This window comes from Danio aesculapii, chromosome 25, assembly GCF_903798145.1.
Source record: "Danio aesculapii chromosome 25, fDanAes4.1, whole genome shotgun sequence".
Classification (NCBI taxonomy): Eukaryota; Metazoa; Chordata; class Actinopteri; order Cypriniformes; family Danionidae; genus Danio; species Danio aesculapii.
This window is the reverse complement of record NC_079459.1, coordinates 16,794,821-16,822,749: the sequence shown is the minus strand read 5'-3', so window position 1 is coordinate 16,822,749 and position 27,929 is coordinate 16,794,821. Positions and strand designations below refer to the sequence as shown.

Below are 27,929 nucleotides of genomic sequence, written 5' to 3'. Positions count from 1 at the left end.
TTATAAGTATTGTTATTATTATTATTATAATAAGTATTGTTATTATTATTATTATTATTATTATTATCATAAGTATTATTATTATCATTATTATAAGTATTATTGTTATTATTATTATTATTATTATTATTATAAGTATTGTTATTATTATTATTATTATTGGTATTATTATTAGTATTATAAGTATTGTTATTATTATTAATATTATTATTATTATAAGTATTATTATTATCATTATTATAAGTATTGTTATTATTATTATTGTTATAAGTATAGTTATTATTATTATTATTATTATTGTTGTTATTATTATTATTATAAGTATTGTTATTATTATTAGTATTATAAGTATTGTTTTTAGTATTATTATTATTATTATAAGTATTGTTATTATTATTATTATTATTATTATTATTATTATTATTATTATTATAAGTATTGTTATTATTATTAGTATTATTATTATAAGTATTATTATTATCATTATTGTTATTATTATTATTATTAGTATTATTATTATATTATTATCATTATTGTTATTATTATTATTATAAGTATTGTTATTATTATTAGTATTATTATTATAAGTAATGTTATTATTATTATTATTATAAGTATTGTTATTATTATTATTATAATAAGTATTGTTATTATTATTATTATTATTATTATTATCATAAGTATTATTATTATCATTATTATAAGTATTATTGTTATTATTATTATTATTATTATTATTATTATAAGTATTGTTATTATTATTATTATTATTGGTATTATTATTAGTATTATAAGTATTGTTATTATTATTAATATTATTATTATTATAAGTATTATTATTATCATTATTATAAGTATTGTTATTATTATTATTGTTATAAGTATAGTTATTATTATTATTATTATTATTGTTGTTATTATTATTATTATAAGTATTGTTATTATTATTAGTATTATAAGTATTGTTTTTAGTATTATTATTATTATTATAAGTATTGTTATTATTATTCAGTAATAATACATAAGACCAAAAAATATGAAAAATAAAGTAAATACTTCAATATACACACACACAAACATTATATATCTATATCTATTATATATCTATAAATATATATTTTCTATGTTAAATATTCATAACCCCAAGGTTAAACAGTTCTGGTCTTCACAGTTATTATTGAGTTATACTGATAATCTCATCTTCTCCAGCACACAAGCAGAAAAAGGTGGAGCTGATGCAGCCGTGCAACACTGAGTATCCAGGCTTCATGTACGACAAGTCCATCAGAGAGACCAACAGCATCATCAAATGCGGCCGCTGTCAGAAGTAAGTGCAGCGCTCGGTAACACTTAGGTGTTGCTCTGCCATTTTAGTCCCCTTGAACATTTGATCATCAGCTTTATATAAACCATAGGTCTCAAACTGGATTCCTGGACGGCTGCAGCTCTGCTCAAACCCTAATCAAACACAGCCGGTTCAACTAATCAAGGTGTTCTATTAAGCAGGTGTGAGTTGGAGGTGGTTGAAGCTAAACTGTGCAGAGCTGCGGCCCTCCAGGAATAGAGGTTGAGACTATTGATATAAACTGTATAGAAAGTCATGATCACTTCAGTGCTTTATAAACTTTATATTAAAGGAACACTTCACTTTTTTGCAAATATGCTTATTTTCCAGCTCACCTAGAGTTGAGTTTTACCATTTTTAAATCCATTCAGACAATCTCCGGGTCTGGCGGGAACATTTTTCTTTTAGTTTAGATTAAATCATTGAATCGGATTAGACTATTAGCATCTCGCTCAAAAAATAAATAAATAAATGTAAAAAATAAATAAAGAATTTTCCTATTTAAAGCTTGACACTTCTGCAGTTACATTGTGCATTTAAAACGATGCAGAAAGTTGTTATTTTCTAGATCAATATGTCTAGGAATTATACTCTCATTCTTGCATAATATCCATCATTGAATCAGTCATCTGCACATCAATATCTGTCTGGTTTAGCTCAGTTACCAAACCTGACCTCTGAAGACTACTTTGAATAGTTCGGACTGCTGAGCAAATCACTGGTACAACCCTCCCTACTCTCTAAGAACTGTACTTATCCAGAGCGAGCTAAAGGGCTGCCAAAATCACTCAAGGCCCCTCACACCCAGCACACTGCCTCTTTAAACTTTTACCTTCTGGTCGATGCTATAGAGCACTGCGCACCAGAACAGCCCAACACAGAAACAGTTTCCTCTCTCAGGCAATCCATCTCATGAACACCTTTTGACGGTAATTGTGAAACAAACATCACTTACTTACCAGCATACTTTACATGCCAATTTGCACATAACAGCTGCACATATAACGTTGTATAGTAATATACCTGTACATACACTTGCCAATATTTGCAGTCACTACTTACTTCTATTTTGAAATATATTTATTATCTGTTTTTGTCTTGTCTCTGTAATTCTGTTGCTCTGTCACGAAAACAATTTTTTTTGTGTGTGTGATCATACCTGTCAATAAAGCGCTTTCTGATTCTAGTAATCTAGGAACTTTGCTGCATTAGCATGGCTGCAGGAAGGGCAATGATATTATGGAACACCTGAAAATAGTCCCTAGCTAGGTAACTAGCTTACAGCGCTGCTTAGTTCTTAGATTAGTCCTCTTACTGTGCAATTAAACTACAGAAGAATCAAGCTTTAAAGAGGATAATATTCGAAACCCTTTTTGAAAAACTTTTTAAAACAAAATGCTAATGGTCTAATCGGATTCAATGATTTATGCTAAGCTAAGCTAAAAGTGCTCCTCCCGAAGATTGGCTGAATGAGTTCAGAAATGGTAAAACTCCACTGTTTAGCTCAAGGTGACTAGTCAAACGAATCGATTTCCAAAAAAAGTAGAGTGTTCCTTTAAACCATGACGGACTTTGCTCTTTCCTTTTTTTTACATCTTCTTCAATCTGCAGATAGGACAGGTGTAATATCTACAGGCTGTGATCATTTCTGCATCTCTGCAGTTCTTTGTCATAAATAGTTTATAGAATGCTCATGGCAGAGCAATTGGTTTCATGTTTACTGCGAGATTTTCATTGCATTCAGCAAGCTTACCAAGTAATTCAGTTTTTAAAAGGCATTTAGTAACCATGTGATTACTGTTAACAATTTCCAGAAGTTCACCAGTAATTTACTGTAAGTCAGTTAGAACAAAAATACTGTATTTACATTTACAGCACCATTTATCTCGCTGTATATGTATAAGGAAGTTTGCTGTAATATGGCATGTTTGGTATCTATTTTATGTACAGAATTTTTTGTATATCTTTACTGTAAATATACAGTAATTTTCATAATGCAACTTTAAAATACAGTAACATACTGCATAACTAAGACTTTATTTTGATGGTCCATTTGAGTGTTAGTAGACTGTCTGCTTATTATCTGCTGATACTGCTCCTACATTTAACTGACTATAAGAAACTTTGCAAGTACATGTCAACTTGCACTAACCCCAACCTAACAGTCTAATGAGAATTGTTTGGCATGTTCATGCACCATAACTTAAATTAAATAAACAGACCATTAAAATAAAGTGTGATCTATTAATATATACTATTATATAATAAATACTAGGCATCAGGGTGGCGCACTGAGAAGTGCGATCGCCTCACAGCAAGAAGAACGCTGGTTCGAGTTCCGGCTGGGCCCGTTGGCATTTCTGTGTGGAGTTTGCATGTTCTCCCAGTGTTTGCGTGGGTTTCCTCTAGGTGCATCGGTTTCCCCCACAGTCCAAAGACATGAGAATTAAATGCAAGAGTGTGTGGGTATTTCCCAGTCTTGTGTAGCAGCTGGAAGGGCATCTGCTGGGTAAAACATATGCTGGATAAGTTGGCGGTTCATTCCGCTGTGGCAACCACTGATGTAAAAGGGACTAAGCCAAAAAGAAAATGAATGAATGAATAATTAATACTAACTTTGAATATTACAGTTTAATACTATGTAATTTGTCTGTTTCAGGATGTTTGTCCTCCAGCAGATTCCCAACAGTAATCTGGTGATGGTGGTGGTTCAGGCGGACTGTGACTGCTCTCGACAGTATGCTCCAATCACACTCATGCCCAAAGAGGTCAAATATATCCTTTGATGATCACTACATTTGCCCTCAACTGTGTGTTCGGTTACACTTTTGTGTGAAAGTGCAGTTTTCTTAACTCCTCTGAACATAACGCCACGGTGAAGTGCAACAGGATGAAATCTCAGAAGATCCGCAGACGGCCAGAGTCCTGTCACGCATACCATGCTCACGTAAGCTACCAAATATATACATCAAAACATCGTAGTATTTAAATCGAACAGTGATTTTTTTGCAATTATTATACTTTAATTTGAATTATTACTTTTTTAAGCCTTTGAGATGTATGATCACACCGGTGTTATGTTTAGTGGGTCACATGATCAGCAGCTAAAAGGAAAATATGCTCTTCCTTGATGGTTGGCGATTAATTACCAGTATATTTATCAGTCTTCTCAAATGAACAACATTTATTTCAAGTTTCAGAGATTTAAATGCACATTAGTACTAGCAAAACCTTGATGGTTTATAAAATACACGCTGATATCTATGGACACGACAGTAAAAGTTATTTTTAAACCTAATTGTAACACTTTAGGTCACAATTCATGCTATTAACTACTGGCTAATTACCTGACTATTATCAAGATATTAACTGTTCTTCAGTAGTTAACAAGTAGGAGCTTATTTTGCGTCTCTAATCCTACCCAAAACCTAAACGCAACTTCCACCTGACTAACTATTAAAAAGCAGCTAATTAGTAGTTTATTAAGCTAGTTGTGTTAGTTAATGGACTGTTAACTATAGTGTTACCAACACAATTGAATGGCTGCTTTATTTTTTATCTTTTCAGAGAACCACTCTTTGGGTTTACTCTTTTATTCTTCTTCCAGTTAAACAGTGACTTAATTCCATGTCATTTGAGAGAAGTAAATTAATTAACGTGTTGTAAATCCAGCAGTTCTCATTTTTTATACTAACATTAAAATTATATTAAGATGATTAAATGATGCAATACATGTTCTCAAGAATCAGAATCTCACATTACAATTGTTGTTACTTCCGGTATTCTTAACAAACTACAACTCCCAGAACTCTTTGCATCCATCAACCCCTGCAACAGCTGACAATAATCCGGACATTCACACACAGACACAGCTGTAGGTCATTTTCACTGATTACATGGACTATATACAGTAGGTGACACTTTAATATGAGCATTAACGCCGCGCCTTGTACCACCGCCGCTCTAAAGGAGTGTTTTTTAGGTATGACCGCAGTTTGCGACTATGCCGCCAGAGGGCACAAAGGGTCGGGATGCGAACGGACTGAAATAGACTGTACAGTATCTGTAAACACTCTGCTACTTTTAAATAAAGGTAAACACTGAAACAAAGCATTATAATTCCTTCATTAATCATTAAAAATTTGTTAACAAGCTTTATTATCATTGTAAACTTGTTAAGTGCAATGAGGATTCATTTTGGAAAGTAGAAATAAAGAAATAAAAGACAACTAAAATGAAAGTACAAACATAAATACAAATAAGTAAGCCTAAATAAATAAATACATAAATAAAGCAGTGTTTTAGCCTAAATATAGAGAGATGTATCGTGTTTGTTATTTTAAAGTGACAGGACTAAGACAGTCAATAAATAAGCTTTTTCATTTACAGTTCCCACATTCATCTCATTTCATGTCTCAATTACTGTACATAAATAACTAATTAATAATTCAATAGGCCTGATTATTTATTTAAAGACATTACCAGCGAAACACTGAGAAACGGTCCAGCGCTATTTTTATATTGGCCTATTATTGGAAAGCTGCAAATTGGGCTCTATTATTTTAATTAATTTCTTCTGTCTTTGTTACTTGCAGTTCAGTGCGCGCATGCTGAGAGACAACAAGGCAATATTGACCCTTTTATAGGCTATAGGCTACTAGAGTATGTAATAATTTTGTTTTTTACATATAGTATTGCATTCATTTGCATAGACATTTTATAGTTTATATAGGCCTAAAATGAACGACTCGTTGCAAAGTTATTATTTAAAACAAACCTGCGTTTGTAATGATGGATGTAGGTGTCACAAAATACTTTTTAAACCAATGTTTTTATTATTATTATTATTTAATGTGAACAACACCTAATAAAAATTGAAATGTATTTAGTACACACCTTATTGGAAAAAAACTGTATCAATTACAGTGCTTCCGACAGGTTTGAAATTTACTTGCGGTGTTAGCCGGATTGAAACACACCATTTACCCACCCCACATCACATAAATAGTTAACTATATGCCACAAACAAAACAGAATTTCTTTTTTAATAGTGATTGTATTTATTATGACACTGTTCCTTTTTAATGGGTTCATGTAAAAAAAGACTTTTAAAAAAAGACTTTTATGCTATTCAGGAGTTCGCTGACAGGTCAAATCTGCTTCTTTCTCTTTCGAGTTCAAAGCAAATTTGAATGCCAAAGTGTAACTCAGGTTAATAGACTTTGGTATAATCAATGTTGCCAGATTGGGCGTTTTTGAATTTGATTGTGCAGGTAAAAAACAACATAGGCGGGTAGTGAAAATTTGGGCAGTTTTACAACGGTGCGCCCCCCATCCCTAGACAACCCCACTTACCCCCGGAATTCAGTTATACACCAACTATATACATCAACTTTGGAATGAAAGCCTTTAGATGTCTGGGCGGTTGTTTTTGCATTTCGATGAGTTTTGGATAGTTTTTGGGCTGGAATCAGTCAGCTACATCTGGCTACACTGGGTATAGTATCAGATCGCAGCGGCTGCCCGAAACCAAGTGCATAGTACGGTTTCTTATGTTATTCAGACACCACATCCCCGACACCTAGACATCCCCACCACTCCCACCATAACCCCCCATAAGTCTGAGCCCTTATTCGTTTACAGGCGCAGCCGTTTAGAGGCCATTTCTGGTTAATGATGTCAGAATTTACCGGTATTTTGGAAAAGTCTTTTCCGGAAAATTTCGTTAAAAAAGACTTGTCCTTATTATGTGAACAGCGCTTTTTTTTTTTAGCTTACTGGTAAAGTTGTTCCGGAAATTTTCCAGATATTTACCGGTTTCACTGTGTGAAAGGGGCTAATGACTCTTTTTGAATGAATCATTGAATCATTGGTTCAACTGAATCATTCCAAACGTGAACACATTGTCAACAAAAACACACAAATGTCCTGCTGTGGCTTTCAGATCATATTTTTATAAGCCAAACTGGATGTTGCTCCAGTGATATTGAGAAATTCTATCATATGAAATTGGCATTTTTACCTCAATATCTTGAATTTTAGTGTCATAAAACTGCATTCATGTTTCATCACAAATCAACTGTATAATTGGGTTGTATTGTGTTTTTTTTTTGCAGGAAAATGCGGAGGATTGTGGTGGAGCTTGTGGGATAACTGCATCTCTTACACTGTACGTCATATGTTTGGTCTCCTCCCTGGCTCTCCGCTAAACAATACACAATATTTCTGCCATAACTGTGGACATCTGGACCAAATAATGGGACGCTCTTATCAGCTGTGGATCTCCAGCATCAGGAATTCAGGTTCATACTACATAGTATTTACTGCGATACGATTTAAGCCAAGACACTGCTGGGGAAAATGAACTAATATTAATCACCATACATACATATAAGCATATTTTCCTATAAGTATGGTGATTAATATAAGTTATATGAATAGTTTGGTGTACATCAAAGCTGCTGAAGTGAAGATTTATGGCTTAGCAGAGGAGAAAAAACTCATTTTAGAAAAACAGCCTTTTCAAAATATGAATCGCAACTGAAATCTGCAGACACACATTGATCAAGTGTGACAAAGAAATACTTAAAAGTGTATTATTGATCTTTTCTTTTCTATTAGACAAAAAAAACACTCAAAAAGTCTCAGATGCCTGAAAAACACTGTATTTTTGGCTGCAGTGTCTCACCCTTAGGTCACCTACAAATAGTGTGAAGCAATATGACAGTGAGTAAATGACAGATTTTGTAAACAAACCCTTTAACTTGATTGATACAGGTCAGTTCTGCCCTGCTGGACTCAACATGACTGTTCAGATGCTATTTTCTCATTGTGATCCAAAGTGAGAGATATAATATTAGATTGTCTCATGTGACTTGATGTTATACATCAGATCTGCTATTCTCTTAATTTTTTTTATACTTTTAGGATTACAATGAATGTTTTAAAAAGCTAATTTAGAGCAGCGGCAGATAAACTGCTGTTTATTTTCATGACGGTTGACCACTTTTTTCAATGAGACACATTTTGTGTAAAACTGTAATGAAACATTTCATATGTTGCGTGAGATAGGTACAGTTTAATACTTTTTTTAACCAGACTTGTATACGTGGGTATTTTAGTAACTGTATGTATGATTATTGATATGAGACCTGAAGTCTTTAATATCGCTCGACAATGGTTTGAAAAATGTTTTGCTTGAGTGTAGAAAACAGTGAATGACAATGAATTTGTGGTGTTTGTGCGAATAAAAAGTGCAGGAAGTTAAAACAAATTCTTATGTGTGTTTTTTTTTTTTTATCCAAGGGAACTTGCCTTGTTTTATTTTAGAATGTTGTCACACCGGCCACTTTATTAGGTACACCTTACTAGTGTTGGGTTGGACCCCCTTTTGCCTTCAGAACTGCCTTAATCCTTCGTGGCATAGTTTCAACAAGGTACTGGAAATATTTCTCAGAGATTTCAGTCCATATTGACATGAGAGCTTCACACAGTTGCTGCAGATTTGTCTGCTGCACATCCATGATGAGAATCTTCTGTTCCACCACATCCAAAAGGTGCTTTATTGGATTGAGATCTGGTGGCTGTGGAGGCCATTTGAGTAAAGTGAACTCATTGTCATGTTCAAGAAACCAGTCTGAGATGATTCGCGCTTTATGTCATGGTACACTTTCCTGCTGGATGTAGCCATCAGAAGATGGGTACACTGTGGTCATAAAGGGAAGGACATGGTCAGCAACAATACTCAGGTAGGCTGTGGCGTTGACACGATGATCAATTGGTACTAATGAGCCTAAAGTGTGCCGAGAAAATATCCCCCACACCATTACACCACCAGTCTGAATCATTTATACAAGGCTGGATGGATCCATGCTTTCATGTTGTTGATGCCAAATTCTGACCCTACTATCCGAATGTCGCTGCAGAAATCGAAACTCATCAGACCAGGTAACGTTTTTCCAATCTTCTATTGTCCAATTTTGGTGAGCCTGTGTGAATTGTAGCCTCAGTTTCCTGTTCTTAGCTGACAGGAGCGGCACCCGGTGTGGTCTTCAGCTGCTGTAGCCCATCAATGTTCAACATGTTGTGCGTGTAATCTTTCTATCAGCTTGAACCAGTCTGGCCATTCTCCTCTGACATCAACAAGACATTTGCACCCACAGAACTGGCCCTCGCTGGATATTTTTGCTTTTTCAGACCATTCTCTGTAAACCCTAGAAATGGTTGCGCGTGAAAATCCTCAGACCAGTCCGTCTGTCACCAACAACCATGTCACATTCAGAGTCACTTAAATCATCTTTTTCTTTAGATAAATGAAAACTCAATTGAGGCCAGAGACGTTGTTTATTGACAAATAAATATGACAATAAGAGCACTGATGTCCATATATATTCCCCACTCAAGTGCCAATGAATTTTAAAAAGGGAGACAGATCCTAACAAACATTTTTGGTTTTATATCGTTTTCCTTTTTTAGCATGTTTGTCAACACTAAAAAATCCACCAACATTCACTGCATTACTTTGCATTTGAAATGGAATTTGTATGAATATCCTTTAAATCACAGGTAGAAAGTGACACCACAATCGAGAAATCACAGGAAGCGGATTCCGGCCCCAAACTGCACTCCGTCACATATCCTGAGATAGGAAAAACAAAACACATCAGTGTCAGCATCTGATTGGTCAAAAAAATCTGTCAAGAATCTGAATTTATGAATGTATTCTTATTGGTGGAAGTGAGAAACTGCAAGCAATGCTTATTTTGTTTTGTAGCAAACTTACATTAGATCAGTGTTTCCCAAGCCTGTTCCTAAAGGCACACCAACAGTACACATTTTCAACCTCTTCCTAATCAAACACACCTGAATCAACTAAGCAGAACATTCGAAGAGACTCCAAAACCTGAAATGTATGGGTCAGATAAGGGAGACTTCCAATGTATGTTCTTTTGGTGTGCCCCCAGGAACAGGGTTGGGAAACACTGCATTAGATAACCTGAATCGAATAGACTGATGCGAACACCCAAAGCACTTTAATCTAGCTTTCAGGGGGACTTTAAAAATGTGTATTTGTGAGTGTGTGTACCTGTCTCCGCTCTGGACGCCCATAGGAATGCAGTAGTTCAGCTCCAGTCGAGCGATGTTCCCCAGACGCAGCACAATACCAGCTCCATATGACCAGCGGATGCACTCGGCCAGTTTGCTGAGGTGAGCCCGTGGCCCTTCCCCTAGTGGACCATTGGAAGAACAGCAGGTAAAAACAGAAGCATGTTTCATAAACAAGAGGATGAAAATATGCATCTAGCAAACATGTCACAATTTCAGTAGTAGAAAACATCACCAGTGAAATAAAAAGGTTAAAACGTTTAAAATTGTCAAGATTTTCTTCCAAGTCTGACTTTATTTATTTATTTTTGAATAATTTTATTATTTTAAATAGTCATATCTATCTATCTATCTATCTATCTATCTATCTATCTATCTATCTATCTATCTATCTATCTATCTATCTATCTATCTATCTATCTATCTATCTATCTATCTATCTATCTATCTGTCTGTCTGTCTGTCTGTCTGTCTGTCTGTCTGTCTGTCTGTCTGTCTGTATGCCTATCTCTATCTATCTATCTATCTATCTATCTATCTATCTATCTATCTATCTATCTATCTATCTGTATATCATGTCTGTCTATCTATCTATCTGTCTGTCTGTCTGTCTGTCTGTCTGTCTGTCTGTCTGTCTGTCTGTCTGTCTGTCTGTCTGTCTATCTTATGTCTGTCTGTCTGTCTGTCTGTATGCCTATCTCTATCTATCTATCTATCTATCTATCTATCTATCTATCTATCTATCTATCTATCTATCTATCTATCTATCTATCTATCTATCTATCTATCTATCTATCTATCTATCTGTGTCTGTCTGTCTGTCTGTCTGTATGCCTATCTCTATCTATCTATCTATCTATCTATCTATCTATCTATCTATCTATCTATCTATCTATCTATCTGTATATCATGTCTGTCTATCTATCTATCTGTCTGTCTGTCTGTCTGTCTGTCTGTCTGTCTGTCTATCTGTCTATCTCTATCTATCTATCTATCTATCTATCTATCTATCTATATCTATCTATCTATCTATCTATCTATCTATCATGTCTGTCTATCTATCTATCTATCTGTCTGTCTGTCTGTCTGTCTGTCTATCTTATGTCTGTCTGTCTGTCTGTCTGTCTGTATGCTTATCTCTATCTATCTATCTATCTATCTATCTATCTATCTATCTATCTATCTATCTATCTATCTATCTATCTATCTATCTATCTATCTATCTATCTATCTGTCTGTCAATCAGTCAATCTGTCTGTCTATCTATCTATCTATCTATCTATCTATCTATCTATCTGTCTGTCTGTCTGTCTGTCTGTCTGTCTGTCTGTCTGTCTGTCTGTCTGTCTGTCTGTCTGTCTGCCTGCCTATCTATCTATCTATCTATCTATCTATCTATCTATCTATCTATCTATCTATCTATCTATCTATCTATCTATCTATCTATCTATCTATCTATCTATCTATATTTTTCTTTCATAAATCTGCAATATTTTACTGTTGGTTTATTGGCTGTTTGTTGGAAAATCTGACCATTTTTTCCCTCAGAAATCGAGGTATTTCGTGCTATTTTGAGTTTTATATTTTGACTCTTGCAATTCTAGTTTGCATCTAAAAATGTCAACTTTTTGTGTGGAAAAAAATTCAGAAATGCAAGATGTTAAAGGTGCAGAAGGTGATTGTCTTCAGAAACATTTTTTGTTGTGCTGGTTGAAAGTCTCTTCACATTCCCATAGTACTGTTTAAAGTAGATGATCTTAATGTATTTTTATATTCCAGGCAGAAGCATAAGACTAAAAAATGTTCATCCAATTAAAAATTGTCAGGCCGACAATTCCCATTATTATGACAAGTAGCCCAAACTGTCTGTCAGCAAATGTAGATTTGTACAACTGCGCACCTCTGTTCACATACAGTAAATCTGCTGTTTGCGCGTGAACACACGCCAGGAGGAAGGATGACACCATGGCTGAAGTATTTTTTTTAAGACAGGTAATGTTCTGTTTTAAAACTATTTTAGCTTCACGCACAGCTGATGTAGATGTTGTTGTTATGAATGGGTTATATGCACAGAAGTGTTGTTCAGCCACTGAAATCTTCCGGCGCAAGATTGATGTGACTATTTTCAGTTTCATAAGGTTCCTTTTACAGCATCAATAATGTAGATTTTTATTTAGTTTAACAACAAAACATCAGTAAATAGCGCTATTCCGCCTAGCCTGCTGTACTGAGCTGAAGTTGCTTTTATATTCACATTGGGTCATTTTTGAACAATGACAACCTGTGACGCGCTCTCTATATTGTTTACCATGTTACTCTAAATATTCGCTCTGAAATAGCATGCAAGTATGGCTTGGTAATAAGTGTTACTCCTGCATGCTGCCGGCCAACCACTAAGCATACAGTAGTCGCTGCTTGCATGCATGAAATATTGCACGTTATGACAAGTTTTCCTAGCTAACTACATAACTGAAAACGTGCTAGATATAATAATGTTTTTCGCTCAGAATTGTAGTATTATAAAGTACTGTAAAGTTTTCTAACAGGTGAATGACATGATATAATGGGTCTCTGGCTGCATCCGAAATCACATACTTCCATACTATATAGTACACTAAAATCAGTATGCGACCCGAGTAGTATGTCCAAATTTATAGAATTAGAAAATCAGTATGTGAGAAGTACCCGGATGACCTATTACTTACTGTTCTGAACTACTTACTGAGATTCTGAAGTGTGCATCAGATGGACGCTACACCATCACATGATGCCCCTCAAGAGAATTCATGAATGGGAGTTAAGCGACGCAACTGACGCGAGTAGGTCATGTGATCATGACAAATGGCGAATGTAGTACATCAGAGTTCCATTCATACTGCTCACATTCATACTGTATAGAACATACGTTTCTAATGGCCGAGTAGTACGCTTAAATTTAAATTCAAATTCAGTAACTACTGAGTATTCAGTATTCAGTAACTACAGTTTTGGAGGCAGCTATCTGTCAGGGTTCTGCCACTCTGGTCTTGGGACGCACACTCTTGTACTCATGTTTGTTTTGTTCTGTCGGCATCGCGCTGTTTCATTCTCAGCGTCTCAGTCTGGTTGGTTTTGGTTTCGGTTGGTGCTGAGATGAAACATGCACGTTGCATATGTGTGAGCGCACGGTAAGGTGTTTTCATCTATCGTGTGCTCGTGTCTTGCGTCTGTTTATGTTGGTGTTGTCTAAGCACGTGGCTCTGTGTTTACATTGTGGCCGCGTGCTTTCGTGTGCTTCGGTGTTGTTCTAGTCTTGTTTTATGTGAGCACATGGCTTGTGTTGTCTCTTTGTGTCATGTGCGCTCCAGTCTATTGTCTAGTCCCACCCTCCATGTTAATCCATTATTAGTTTATTAGATACACCTGTTTGTTCACCTGTGTGTTAATTTACGTCTGCTTATAATCTCTTCATGTCTGCTGTCCTGTGCCAGTTCGTCGTCGTATGTTGCCTTGTCCTGTAGTATGTTCCAGTCCTGATCCCTGCCAGTGTGCCCAGTCCGGTTTGTTTGTTTATTTGTTTTGTTAATGTTCTCACCCTCGGGGTAGTTTGTTTTGGTGTTTTTGCTTTCAATTTATTCTATTATAAATAAATACCCTTTACTCTGCACTTCAGGAGGTGTGGCTATGGACGACAGGGGAGGGATTGTATTTGAGATATTATGCTAACCGGTTAGCATTTAGGCAGATCACCTACTGCACCTTTAAGTCAAAATGTCTAAGTAAAAACTTTTCAATAAGTAACAAGACAAACTCACAATTATGAAAAGTGAAAAATATTAAATTGTTAGGAAGTAATTTCAGTATATAAATAATAGTAGTAATATTGTATTGTTAATGTTATTATTAAGATATATTTCAACGTAACTGCACATTCAAATAAAATATACTCCTTAATTATGTTAATTTATTGTTGTCATTTGACTGAGTTTGCCGCTCTATGCTAAGTTTGCTATTTTTTTTGCTATGCTATTTTTACAGTTGTTTCTGTTAAGCCACATTTTAGATGCCAGTGAAATTTAATAAGTTTACAGTTTCAGTGTAGTTAGTACATGGAAAAACGAATAGTCTAAACTATCTAAAGTTCAAGCTTTAAACTAAAGTTCAGCAAAAAAAATAAAAAAACAAACAAATGACCATCAATATCACAAATAAATGCATCAAAAAAGATATGAATGAAAACCGTTTTGAGATTTTTTTTGAGATCCAGCATAATGAGAACATCTGATATATCCCTGAACTGTTTACTTATTCACTTAAGACATTAACTAATTAAATATTTGTGTAAATGAACAATGTGAAACTGTAGTGGGACATATTACACTGTAAAATGTAACTACTGACAACACTACTGTGCGTCTTTATTTAACTCACCGTAGTTGAGGTTACACAGGTTTCCGGCGTTGAGGAAGAAATGTGTTCTGAAAAGATCCCCGAATCCGCCTCGCCCAGGCCTGAATGGAAGAGGGGTGTAGAGGTGAACCCCCCCAGCCCAATAGGCCTCTCCACCGAGGTAATCTCCTGTCAGCAAACACAGAAAACACAATTTAGTCAGTGACATCGACACACTGAGCTTCAGTGTTGAGAGTCAGAGTCGTTCACCTTCGCTCTGAGGGCCGATGCTGTACATGCTGAAGCCCCTCACACTGGTAGGACCACCCAAATAAAACCTGTGTACACATTTAAAAGCGAAAACAGCATTACTTTGAGTGTCTGTGGATGGTTTTCAGCTGTAATGGAACATGTTTACTAACCTGTCAGCAATGCTGGAGGCCTTTTCACCCAGTGGTAACAACATGCCGCCCCACAGAGAGGTGCTGAGAACCTAGAAGAAAAACAGCAGAATATCCAAAAATTGTTAAATGTCCCATGAAATTAAAATAAAAAAATGCACATGTTAGTTTCAGTCTGTTAGTTTTAAGAATATCAATAATGTAGTGTGCTCCAAAAAGTGACAAAATTTGTATTTAGAAAACTGATATAAACATCCAAAGCATCCAGTTTGTCACTTCAGCTTAAACGGATTAACAATTTCTTCCACGACACCTCATACTTCAGTTTCTCATAAATCTTGACCAATCAAATGCCTTCTAGTATCTGTCATGCCCCGCCCCCTTCAAGATGCTTCTCATTTGCTTTTCATTTGATTCGCTTGATCTCAATCACTCTCCATGGCAGATCTGTGAGAACGAAAACGAAACGCTATTGGTATTTTAAAAAGGAGCTACTCTGTTCCACCCTCTTCTCGTTTTTCAGTTCATATTATGTCAAATGTAAAATATGCACATTTAAAAGCACTTCACGGGGACCTTTAAAAATACATTTAGTTTTATTTTAATATTATGTAACATTAGCAACCTAAATATTAAAAAAATTACAAAAAAATTCAGTAAATAGCAAAGGAAATGTTTCTCATTGTAATTTAGTTCAGGCTGAAAGACTAAAATTAAAGAGAACAATCCTCAAACAGAGCCTTTTGAAAGTATTTAAAACATTAACACACGTTTTACCAAAACAAAGCCTATTCAAAAACATTTAAATAAACTAGAAAGAGAAAATGTGGCAAACTGAGCTCTTTGAAAGTGTTTAAAACTTCAACAAACTTGTTTTCATTTAATAAGACAAAAAGACTAAGATGAAGTAAACTAAAGATAAAAAAATGAAATAAGAAAGACAGCTTTATGAAAGTGTCAAAACATCAACAAGCTTATGTTGTTGTTTACTAAAACTTCTGAAACTAAAGAGTTTTTTTTTTTTTTAAGTGACTTCGTTTACATGGACATCAGTAATCGAATTATTTGCCTTAATCTAATTAAGACAATAATAGACTAAGGTGTTTACATGAGTTGCTTTTTGAATGTTTCTTTCATGATCCTGTTTTACATGCTATAGCACATAATTCGATTAACGTCATTGCGTCACCACGCTATCCACGTTTCCTCCGGAGTTTCATGTAATTTCGGTTGTTTCTTTTTTAATTTGACAACTTTAACTGCGGTTTGGCACTTTTACTTTCATTCGGGCATACCCCCCTGTGACAAATGAGATATTGGATGCAACTATGAACTGCTGAAGGACTGCTGCTTTAACGGACGTTCATACCACATCCTGAATGGAAGAAAAAAAAACCTCCGCATTTCACAATGCAGGTGTCTGTGGTCTGCACTGACTCGGTAGGTGCAAACTGCAAAGAGTGTCAAACAGCCGTGTGTGTGTGTGTGTGTGTGTGACTATTCTGTCGCAAAACACGGCGAAAAGCCCTACATGACGGTAATAGTTTGATTAAGGTGTTTACATGTCTGTAATGCACTTCAATAATGCGACTAAAATCGGCATTCTCAACATGTCTTAATTCGATTCCTCTTTAGTTCGATTTTGATCTTAATCTGATTAAATTAATCAAAAATATCTGTTTACATGGTAGACTCTTAATCAGAGTATTGTTTTAATCGCATTAAAATCAGATGATTGGTGTCCATGTAAACGTAGTCAGTGAGACTTGTTAAAAAAAGGAGAATGTTTTATAAAAACTAAATAAACTTGTGTTGTCATTTACTGAAACGAAGACTTAAACATTTATAGATTGAAATGTTGGTATTGCTAACAAAAAACAGTTAACAGAAATAAAATAAGTGTTAACTGAGATAAAACAAGTTAGTTTTTTTTATATATTTTGTTAGTTGCCATGAAATAATACATTTTTTTTCTTTAAAAGCTCAAGTAGTAAAAAGACTTAAGCTAAACCCTAACTAAAAAATATCTAAAAACTCAGAAAACAAACAAAACCTCACATAAATGATAAAAACACAACAAAAAAAGCTAAAAAATTGTATTTAATTTGAATAAAATTAAATAAAGATTTAAATATAAAAACTATTTTTAAACATCAATACATTTTGGTAGGCCTTTTGTAGCTTTTTTAATAAAATACCTTTTTATCTCACAACTTCATGCTTATATGTCACAATTCTGACATTTTGTCACATAACGGATCATAAAAAGTAACAATTCATTTTCGTTCGGCTTATTCTCTTTGTCTATCAGGGGTCGCCACACTGGATTAAACTGCCAACTTATCCAGAATATGTTTTACACAGCGGATGGCCTTCCAGCTGCAACCCAGTACTGGGAAACACCCCCACACACACATACACTTCAGCCAATTCGGAAACCGGAGCACCTGGAGGAAACCCACGCGAACACAGGGAGAACATGCAAACTCCACACAGAAATGCCAACTGACCCAGCCGGGACTCAAACCAGTGACCTTCTTGCTGTAAGGCGACAGTGCTAACCACTGCGCCACTGTGTCGCCCCAAAAAGTAACAATTGTAAAATGAAATAAAATAGAACAAAAATATTACATGGCTTAATCAAACTTCCACAGTATTATAGAAATGATAAATCGCAACAAACAAACACACAAGTGAGAGTTTCTTCCAAATAAAACATCTCACCGAGTCCCAGAACAGGGTCTTGTTGAGCTGAATTTCAAAGTCCTCCTTCAGAAAGCTGACGTCTCCTCCAGTGTAACCGGCCAGCTCCTAAAACACCACAAAAATGAGATCATTTTCATATGAACATTTTTAGACGAGCGTCTCCTTTTTAATAGCTGATTGAAACAGACCTGATTGATCTTCAATAAGGCACCTTTTCTTGGCAGGATGGTGGAGTTGCGTGTGTCTATGACCATTGCATGCTGGGAAAGAAAACTTTGTGTTTAATATAAGATTTGACATATATCTTAGTGTTGATGATGATGAGAGGACACATACAGCGAGTGACGACTTTAGTGAATGTCCACTCTCCTCTCTGACTGCAAAAGAAGCCGTTCGGGCCAAACAGCCCAGCTCTCGCCACACTCCTTCCCATTTCAGTGTGTGACTCGTCCTCCAGATCGGGAACTGCGCAAATAATCCATGGACAAATAGATGACATGTAAGCATTGTGGGGAAAAACAAAAAAAAACATGTAATTTCTTACATCTTTTAGAAAATATTATTTGCCTAGAGAGGAAATAAACCAACAAAAATAAGACAACAAAATCGTACAATGAAATTATTATTTATTTTGTTGCATAAGCAGAATATAAAAGCATTTTTAAATGCATGAAAAAAATAAACATGAAATATTTAAGGACAAAATGTAATAACAAAATACCTTTATTACATAATTTACAATATTTTAAAGGAAAAAAGTATTGTAAATAAATAAATAAACATATATAAATAAATAAATAAACATATATATATATAAATAAATAAATATATAAATAAATAAATATATAAATAAATAAACATATATATATATATATATATATATATATATATATATATATATATATATATATATATATATATATATATATATATATATATAAATAAATAACTAAACATATATATAAATAAACAAATAAATAAATATATATATATATATATATATAAATAAATATATAAATTAATAAATAAACATATATATATATATATATATATATATATATATAAATAAATAACTAAACATATATATAAATAAACAAATAAATAAATATATATATATATATATATAAATAAATATATAAAGTAATAAATAAACATATATATATATATATATATATATATATATAAATAAATAACTAAACATATATATAAATAAACAAATAAATAAATATATATATATATATATATATATATATATATATATATATAAATAAATAACTAAACATATATATAAATAAACAAATAAATAAATAAATATATATATATATATATATATATATATAAATATATAAATTAATAAATAAACATATATATATATATATATATATATATATATATATATATATATATATATATATATATATATATATAAATATATAAATAAATAAATAAACATATATAAATAAATAAACATATATATATATATATATATATATATATATATATATATATATAAATAAATAAACATATATAAATAAATAAATAAATAAACATATATATATATATATATATATATATATATATATATAAATAAATAACTAAACATATATATAAATAAACAAACAAATAAATAAACAAATAAATAAATATATATATATATATATATATATATATATATATATATATATATATATATATATATATATATATATATATATAAATATATAAATAAACATATATAAATAAATAAACACACACATATATATATATATATATATATATATATATATATATAAATAAATAAACATATATAAATAAATAAATAAACATATATAAATAAATAAATAAACATATATATATATATATATATATATATATATATATATATATATATATATAAATAAACATATATAAATAAATAAATAAACATATATATATATATATTTTTTTTTTTTGACACAATATTTAATTAAGCAAAATATACAAGTATTGAAATGCAAATAAAAGTTAAAAAATTACTAGTTTATTAAATAAAGAAATTTTAAAATGAAATGTATAATAAATACCATAAATGAAAAATATGCTTTTAACATAATAATTGCCAAACACACACACACACACGCACACACACACCAAGAAGATTTAATTATTATTTTTAATATTATTATTAACAAATACTGTATATTGAACAAAGAAAATGTAAAATAAAACTAAATAAATACCATATATAAAATACCCTTTAATATAATAATAATAATAATAATAAATAAAAAAACACACATCAAGAGGATTTAATTCTATTAATAAAAACAATTAATAAAAACCAAATGCATAAAATAAATGTATTTAGTTACAAAAAAATTATTTGGGTTAATAATAATAATAATATTTTTAGATAATTAAAAACGAAATGTATATCTTACACTGATCTCAGCGGAGACTCCTCTGTCAGTTTCTCTGAGGGAGCTCCAGGGAAACTGACCCGTCACTTTGTACAAGTTTAGAGAGAAGCTGGAAAATAAAAGGGATTATCAGCAACATGCCGATCATTCAATCATTCAATATAGTGTGATAATGAACATGTACAGTGTTGATTAAAAATGCTAATAATTGAATTTGAATACTTAAAAAATACACATAGAAGTATATCATTACCAACATGAACTCTTCACTCCCATGCAGTGGTGGAAAGAGTACCATTACTTGCCCAAAAATGTAGTGCAACTAAAGTAAAATGATCTGTTGTAAACATTACTCAAACTATGAGTAAAACGTAGACCTTTTAAAAGTCGAGTAGTGAGTATTACTGAGTATTACGATGTGAACGGCTCATGCGTTTACATGCAATTTGTGAACGCATGTGTAAACGTAACATTCTGTAGTGCATTAGTAATTGTTTAAGGGCATTTGGTTTCAGTCCTCATACAGTAAACATCCATCTTCTCAACAGTGACATGCAGACTATAAAGTCTCTCGATCAATTGCGTGTGAAGATTTTAGACATGTTCTTGCACACTTTTAATGCTTCCAAATGGTTTGTCGCATTTATAAGGGAGCCAATGTCTTGCTGTTGTTCAGTATGATGCAATTTACTTTCTATGTGCGATTTGATTGGACGAGAATAACAGGACTGATTAATCTACTTTAGCCAATCCCCAGAGACAAGAAAATAAAGGGGTGACTGCAGGTTGAAGGAAAAAAGCGGAGTAAAAGTACCGATACAACACTAAAAATGTACTCAAGGGTAAGTAAAAGTACACATTTTTTAAAACTACTTAGTAAATTACAATTCCTGAGAAAAACTACTCGATTACAGTAATTTGAGTGTTTGTAATTTGTTACTTTACACCACTGCTCCCCTGCTAAAACCATACTTGCGCTCAAAGTGTCCTGGCTGCGGCTTGAAGAACGACAGACCGTACGAGGTCTCCTTTGTACCATAAGAGAACTGAAAGGTCAGCTTCTCAGCGCGGCCAAGCACATTGGGCAGTTTGATCCCCAGGACCTGAAAGAAATCCGCACTTGAGTGTCTCTGTGATTCCACGTCATCACAAACACACACAGGCGTGTTCAGGATCTCACCATGCTGCCCTCGTTGTTCCCAACCATGGTGTTGTAACTTCCTGTCATTCTTCTGAGCTCCTTCACCTCAAACGTCACGTCCAGGCCGTTTGGCAGCGCATCTGCACCTGAGCATATGAGGAGATGCAGACCGTCATCAGTTACCTTTATGATGTCACAAAACTGCAGTATTTATTTATTTATGTTTGTACATTTAGTTATATAACTAATAAATCTGATGACATCTACAGTGCATCCGGAAAGCATTCATAGAGCTTCACTTTTTACACATTTGTTATGTTACAGCCTTATTGCAAAATGGATTAAATTCCTTTATTTCCTCACAGTTCTACTCACAATAGCCCATAATGACAATGTGAAAAAAGATTTTTTGAAATTGTTGCAAATTTATTAAAAATAAAACACCTGAAAAATCACATGTACAGAAGTATTTACAGCCTTTGCTCAATACTTTGTTGATGCACCTTTGGCAGCAATTACAGCCTCAAGTCTTTTTGAATATGATGCCACAAGCTTGGCACACCTGTCTTTGGGAATTTTGAAAGGAGGCAGTTCTGTTATAGACTGCGTTTTGTTATAAATATGCATACAGTGATGTATGAGATGACGGTCATATAAACATGCAGCACGACGCCTCAATATTTCTGGTGTCTATTAAGTTGTTAATATCAAAATGTAAATAGGCAGTTCCTCGTATCATGTTTTCATTTTATTGTTAAGAAAGTGAAACAACGTAGCCAGGGTGATGTGAATGAGGTTATAAAGTACACTGTTCCCTTTGAAGATTTACTCAACGAGTCCGCGGGAGTTTGTTTTCCATATCAAACTTGCGAAGTCTGAACTTACAAGGAGAGGATGCAAGACTGAATTGTGTATTGGCTACTTAATATTGAGGAAAAAGCCCCAATCAGATAGGCGAATGTCTGCAGCCCCGCCTCCGTTTTCCCCATCCACATCGACATGGAGCAGCAGTGTTTTAGAATGAAAATGGCATCTTCAGCGTTTTCAAAATGCTCCGTTTTCGGTGCTCAAAAACTCTGGTGTAGTGTGGACGGATGGCGTAACCATAGCAAAACTTATGCGTTTTAAAACTAAAACGTGTTAGTGTAAACGGGGCCTAAGGCCCGTCTCCACCGATCACTCAGCTTAGATGGCTGGCGAGCTCTAGGAAGAGTCCTGGTGGTTCCAAACATCTTCCACTTATGGATGATGGAGGCCACTGTGCTCATTGGAACTTTCAGAGTAGCAGACATTTTTCTGTAACATTCCCCAGCCTTGTGACTCGAAACAATCCTGTTTTGGAGGTCTACAGACAATTCCTTTGTCTTCATGCTTGGTTTGTACTTTGACATGCACTGTCAACCCTGGGACCTTATATAGACAGGTGTATGCCTTTTCAAATCATTTGCATTCCACTGAATTTACCACAGGTGAACTCCAATTAAGCTGCTGAAACATCTCAAGAATGATCAGTGGAAACAGAATGTACCTGAGCTCAATTTAGAGGCTGTGAATACATGTGATTTTTCAGGCTTTTTATTTGTATTAAATTTGCATCAATTTCAAAAAATCACAAATATAATGGGGTATTATGAGTAGAATTTTTAAGGAAATAAATGAATTGAATCCATTTTGCAATAAGTCTGTAACATAAAAAAATGTGGAAAAAGTGAAGCGATATGAATACTTTCCAGATGCACTGTACAAAGGGACAATGTCAATCAAAGTGTTTCTGCAGATGTGATTGTAAAAAATAGAATTAATTAATTTTTACCATTAGAGACTGGATGCGTTCTCATACTTTTCCCACACAACTGTGTTTAAACCTCCCATTACGCCATTGTGTCTTAAAACACAAGATTAAAATTCAAGCATTTCCAACACCTGTTAAGAACCCTTAAAAAAATTATGGTGCCAGGCTGTGTGCACTATCTGCTTGTCTGTCAGAGGTTAAGGCTTGGATGTCAAAGAATTTTCTAAAACTAAATGAGAAGACGACGAGGACTAGCCGGCTCTGGTAAGCTGAATCAAATGCTGGACAATCTATCCGATTACATTAAACCATCTGTAAGAAATCTAGGTTTCAGCTTTGATTCTGCCCTTCTATTTGACAAACAGGTAAATGCAGTAGTTAAATCTTGTTTTTTCCAGTTGAGATTATTAGCCAAAGTGAAAGGCTTTTTAACTTGTGCTGAATTCGAGAGAATAATTCATGCATTTATATAATCACACTTCGACTATTGTAACTCAATTTATACAGGTATTGGCCAATCCTATATAAATTGTCTACAAGCGGTCCAAAATGCATCCACTAGGCTTCTTACTGGCACCCATAAGTTTGAACACATTACCCCCATCCCGTGCTTCCTAAACTGGTTGCTGATATTTTAGAATAGAATTTAAAATTTGATGTATGTTTTTAAGGTATTAAATGGCCAGGCACAGTCTTATCTTTCTAACCTTATTAATGTCAAAACTTCTGGCAGATGTTTAAGATCCTCAAACAAGAAAATGTTAAAATTTCCCAGATCCAAACAAAAGAAAAAAGGAGACCAAGCTTTTTCTGTAGTAGGCCCTAAAATGTGGAATGGGCTACCTATGTCTATTAGAACAATATCTTGTTCAAAGGGAAACTCAAGCTACATCTCTTAGAAAAAGCATTTAAATTGGAAGAGAATTGATCTTATTGTTCCAATCTTTGTTTCTGCGGTATGCATTCGATGTTCTGTTCTATGTTGGTTGTACTGTATCCTGTTTAACCTGCTGTTGTTTATTGTTGATCATTTATAACCCAAGGTGTGCACAGCACAATGGTCAACAACTGTTGTTTTATTGCGCTTTATAAGTAGAGTGTGTAAGTCTTTAGTGCGATACTGGGGAATTAAAACTTTGATATGATACATTAAAACATGTACATATATAATAATATGTTAATTGACTTATTATTTTGCTAATCTATTATAAGGGAACTCAGAGTAAACACAAACATTGCTAACTGCTGAAAAAAGGGCACAGCTGGTATTGATAGATCGCAGAAAATTGATTTTGTATCATTACAAATATTTCAGTATTAATACATATAGGACATACAGAAACTTGACAACACTACTGTCACTATCACTGATTATTGGTGATTCTCTGTTTGGCTGTTTAAATTTGTGTCGCACCTTCAGCAGTGTCGATGACCACTTCCACATGTCTGAAAATCCCCAGACGTAAAAGTTTCTGTCTGGCCTCATGGGACTTCTTCATTACCTGAAACATAATTATATATATAAAAAGACAGTTATGATAAAAATCCTAATAGTTAAAAAAACTATAACAACATTTGTATATATATAATATCTATCTGAATAGTATAATATTGTTTAAATTATATTTTTTCACCATTTTGCACTTTACTCAAGATGCTAACTTCAAAACTAGATACCACATGGCATGTTTAAAACAGGATTTAATGTATTTTCATCATATTTTTGTTTTTTTAAAAAGTGAAATTCTCTGAAATATCACAATAACAGAGAAATAATTAATCTATTTTTGGTGTATCTAAACAATTTTGTACAAATTATGTATATGAAAATAATAAAAACATGTCACAATGCTGGCCAGAGTTTCTAGCCAAAGGAAGACAAACAGTAAAAAAAAAAAAACAGATATAGTGGGATCCTTTTTAAAATTTCCATATCAAAATGTCGCTTAATACAGATAGATAGATAGATAGATAGATAGATAGATAGATAGATAGATAGATAGATAGATAGATAGATAGATAGATAGATAGATAGATAGATAGATAGATAGATAGATAGATAGATAGATAGATAGATAGATAGATAGATAGATAGACAGACAGATAGTCAGAAATATATTTAAATATTAAGATGTATTAATATTATTATTATTAATATAAAAATAATTCCATTAGAAATATTGATTGATATACATATAAAGTAGATATGAATCTAGAATACTCACATCTATCAAGTTTTTGGCATGGAAAACGTCTGCAATCTCATACGTTAAAATATCTTCCTTTGTTCGTCCGAGTCCATCAATGTGCACATGTTGTACAACAACCTGAGCAATCAAAAAACATACAAAAACACTGTGAAAATCTGTGAAATTTATGGTAAAAAAACAGCAGCTTGTGGATGTTTTTTACAGTTAAAAACACAATACAATTGATAAAAATTATTTCAATTTTTTATTGTAAACTACTATATTTGATTAATTTATAGTGTTAATACACCAGTGTTTTAAAGTACTAACATCTTTTGTTACACAGACATGTTAACACAACCATAAACATGGTAATGAGAAAGTCATAATGAAGCAAAGCTCATCACAAACAAGCAGAGAAACATGCTAATATATAGAAGACACTCACAAACTACTAAACTCCATCATGGTAACAGATATAAAAATTAATATACAATAACAAACAATATTTATCAACAATAGATGTAACATAAAACTCAAAAAAAAAAAAAATCAACTAAAAGGAACCCCAGTAATGTCAACGAAAAGCATAAATTGTCATGCAGGGAATACTGAGAATGTCAGTTATCCACTGTACTGTATATATACAGTTGAAGAATTAGTAGCTGCCCTGAATTATTAGCCCCCCTGTTTATTTTTTCCCCCAATTTCTGTGTAACGGAGAGAAGATATTTTTCAACACATTTCTAAACAATAATTTTAATAACTCATCTCTAATAACTGATTCATTTTATCTTTGCCATGATGACAGTAAATAATATTTGACTAGATATTTTTCAAGACATTCTATACAGCTTAAAGTGACATTTAAAGGCTAAACTAGGTTAATTAGGTTAATGAGGCAGATTAGGGTAATTAGGCAAGTTATTGTATATATAGTGTATATATATATATTTAAATTATAGTTTATTCTGTAGACTATCAAAAAAATATATAGCTTAAAGGGACTAATAATTTTGACCTTAAAATGGTTCTAAAAAAAGTAAAAATATTATCAGACATATTGTGAAAATTTCCTTGCTCTGTTCAACATAATTTGGGAAATACTTAAAAAAGAAAAAAATTCAAATGGTGGCTAATAATTCTGACTTCAACTGTATATTAAGGAAACTTACTGTTAATGGGTTACCGATATTTACAGTAGCATTTTTTTTTTTACCATTGACTGACATTTTTTACAGTTTACCCTACACACAATTATACATGTACAAGCACTATATATCATATAAAATCGGTGTGAACATTGAATGTGACATAAGATCCATCTTACATCTTTATTTTCAAGAACTTCCTGCTTTTCTTCACGTTCTGGTTCCCCCAGATCCATGTCGTCTGCCTGAACCCCCAGTTCAGGGCCTTGCATAGGAAGAGGGTCCAGACTCTGGGTTAAAAAAAAAAGAGCAACATTTGTACATTTTTAGATCTATTAATGTTATATCAAAAACCTATCTTGCTACATTTAATTCTAAAAATTCAAACTTAATGCATGGTTTATATGTGATAATGTGAATAAATTATATACACTTACAGTTCTAATACTAATACGATGAAAATAAACAACATATACATATATAAATATAAAAAAATCATTTTTTTTATAATTTGAAGTGTTTAAATGAGAATAAATTTAATGATTCAACTATAATAATTAAAATTAAGGTAGTATAAAAGAATTTGTTTTTAGATATATTACTGCTTGCTATATTCTACATTTTCCCTTGTAAATAAATATGTATTAATTAAAACTAAATATATAGCTTGCATATGACAATATTATAAAATATAGTTTTATTTGTATATATAAAATGAAATGTAATTACTTACATTTTTATTCTTAAATGTTGTTTAGTATAACAATATAGGAATGAAAGTGTTTTAGATCCATTACTGTTTTATCAACAATTCCAATATAACATTTACTTTTTCTCATTATTAATATTCTTAATTTCACAGAGAGTACAGTATATTAAGCTGCAATACTATAGACGTGCAATTATACTAAAGTATACTAAAGAGTGCGCGTTTATTTGCGCAAAATGCATTTGATATCTTATTACTGCTGAGGTAAATACTAAACGTGTTTCTGAACTCGGCCTGTCATTCAAAGACTCTCTTTCTTCAAAGGTCATTGCTTCGGCTTCTCCAGCAACTCAGGAGAAATAAAGACGCTTACCCTGGCGTGCACGGTCCCCATGTTTAAAAGACGTTCACATTCAAGTGTCCTTAATAAGATAATAAACACAGTTCAATAATATGAACAGAACAGTCCGCGCTCTGTCTCTCTGACACACTACTACAATCTCCCGGCGGCCGCCATGACAGTTCCTAACCACGCCCAATGGGATGATGATTGGCTGACTAGGACAGAACAACTACGTCAGGTTGGTCTCTATCACAATTTGTTTATTTTAAAAGTAAACGTG

General features: G+C 33.0%; 2 protein-coding genes across 2 annotated transcripts in view; one reads left to right on the top strand and one right to left on the bottom strand.

Annotated features, from left to right (window-relative positions):
- Positions 1-8,618, top strand: part of cacna2d4b (calcium channel, voltage-dependent, alpha 2/delta subunit 4b) — a 67,012-nt gene extending 58,394 nt beyond the window's left edge. The window contains exons 34-37 of the mRNA XM_056452319.1: positions 1,210-1,327; positions 4,005-4,125; positions 4,215-4,292; positions 7,462-8,618. Of these exons, the coding sequence (XP_056308294.1) occupies positions 1,210-1,327; positions 4,005-4,125; positions 4,215-4,292; positions 7,462-7,554 (410 nt within the window). The 3' untranslated portion in view covers positions 7,555-8,618. The remainder of the gene's footprint in view (positions 1-1,209; positions 1,328-4,004; positions 4,126-4,214; positions 4,293-7,461) is intronic.
- A 1,051-nt stretch (positions 8,619-9,669) lies between these two features.
- samm50 (SAMM50 sorting and assembly machinery component) lies at positions 9,670-27,833 on the bottom strand. Its single transcript, XM_056452228.1, has 15 exons — positions 27,680-27,833; positions 26,777-26,887; positions 25,483-25,584; positions 24,672-24,759; positions 21,505-21,611; positions 21,297-21,427; positions 20,346-20,433; positions 18,262-18,390; positions 18,114-18,185; positions 17,944-18,030; positions 15,241-15,311; positions 15,089-15,156; positions 14,861-15,007; positions 10,431-10,572; positions 9,670-9,983 (listed from the first exon to the last, which is right to left on the bottom strand). Exons 1-15 carry the CDS (start codon positions 27,698-27,700, stop codon positions 9,938-9,940), a joined length of 1,410 nt encoding a protein of 469 aa, XP_056308203.1. The 5' UTR covers positions 27,701-27,833; the 3' UTR covers positions 9,670-9,937.
- Between the last annotated feature and the right edge of the window lie 96 nt (positions 27,834-27,929).

What these genes read in the sequence shown, in the direction of transcription:
- samm50 (XM_056452228.1), bottom strand. Translation starts at nt 27,700, where the DNA reads ATGGGGACCGTGCACGCCAGG. An exon ending in GGAACAACGAGGGCAGCATG is followed by an intron (nt 21,428 to 21,504) that starts GTGAGATCCTGA and finishes GATTTCTTTCAG; the next exon opens with GTCCTGGGGATCAAACTGCC. An exon ending in CCTTATTGAAGATCAATCAG is followed by an intron (nt 18,031 to 18,113) that starts GTCTGTTTCAAT and finishes GTGGTGTTTTAG; the next exon opens with GAGCTGGCCGGTTACACTGG.